Source organism: Fukomys damarensis, unplaced genomic scaffold (assembly GCF_012274545.1).
Source record: "Fukomys damarensis isolate Sample0158 unplaced genomic scaffold, DMR_v1.0_HiC HiC_scaffold_13, whole genome shotgun sequence".
Lineage (NCBI taxonomy): Eukaryota > Metazoa > Chordata > Mammalia > Rodentia > Bathyergidae > Fukomys > Fukomys damarensis.
Genome location: NW_022900925.1, coordinates 36,808,516 through 36,809,526, shown reverse-complemented (window position 1 = coordinate 36,809,526; position 1,011 = coordinate 36,808,516). Strand labels below are relative to the sequence as shown.

Here is a 1,011-nt window from a genome sequence, read left to right as displayed (position 1 = left end):
GTTGTCCCCAACAGCCTGTGGGGTTGGGATCCCCCAGGATTCTAGGCTGGCCGCCCACTCCCATCCATGAATATTCACACCTGGGTGACAAGGTAGAAATCACAGTAAAATAATAACAAATGCCCATGTAGGGCACACGCCTGTAATCCCAGTACTTGGGAGGCTGAGGCAGGAAAATCGCTGTGAGTTCAAGGCCAGCCTGAACTACATAGCAAGACTGTCTGAAAAAAAAAAAAAAAAAAAAAAAAAAAAGGCCAGGGATTTAGCTCAGGGGGCACTGCACCTGCCTCTCAAGTGCAAGGTCCTGAGTTCGATCCCTGGTACAAAAAAAGAAAGAAAAAAGAAACACACACATACACCAAAAATTTTTTAAAGTAAAAATGAATATAGTAACAGCAAGGAACATTACCCGAGTCAACATTAACCCAGCTCAAGAAGGCAGAGACCAGTAGTGCCCCGCTTGCACAGAAAGGGGGATGGGAGAAGCTTAGCAGCCGCTCAGGGTCACACAGCAGACCAGGACTTGGGCGCGGCATCTGCCCCTCCAGGCCGGCCCTTCGCACCCTGCACAGGGAGCCCAAGCTCCGCCAACGCCGCCGTGGCCAGACCAGCCCTGCCCCCTGCCCACCTCCACAGATGAGGCAGATGGCGCTGAGCAGCCCGGTCTCCGCGTCGTCCATCTCCAGAGGCAGCAGCTGGTTGGCGAAGGCAAAGACCAGGTCGGTGAGGGGGCCGAAGCCCGCGTTGTGCATCTGGGTCCGGTTCAGGGTGAGCCCGTCGGAGAAGGTCATGGTGTCCTGCTCGGGCGTGTACCGCGTGCAGATCCGCAGGATCTGGGGAAGGGCGCAGCTCAGGCCTCGGCCTCCCAGGGATCCACCAGCCCCGGGCAGCCCAGGGCCCTGCATCCAGCCAGGAGATCTGGGGTCGCCAAGCGCCCGGAACGCAAGGAGCACAGCGGCCGGGAAGGCGCCCTGAGCTGGTGCTCGCTGACGGGCGCCACGACTCCAGCTC

General features: G+C 58.2%; 1 protein-coding gene across 4 annotated transcripts in view; it reads right to left on the bottom strand.

Moving 5' to 3' along the window:
* Nucleotides 1-1,011, bottom strand: part of Rara (retinoic acid receptor alpha) — a 44,885-nt gene that overhangs the window by 7,357 nt on the left and 36,517 nt on the right. For all 4 annotated transcript variants that reach the window (XM_033763033.1, XM_033763034.1, XM_033763035.1 and 1 more), the window contains one exon: nucleotides 629-833. In XM_033763033.1, the coding sequence (XP_033618924.1) occupies nucleotides 629-833 (205 nt within the window). The remainder of the gene's footprint in view (nucleotides 1-628; nucleotides 834-1,011) is intronic.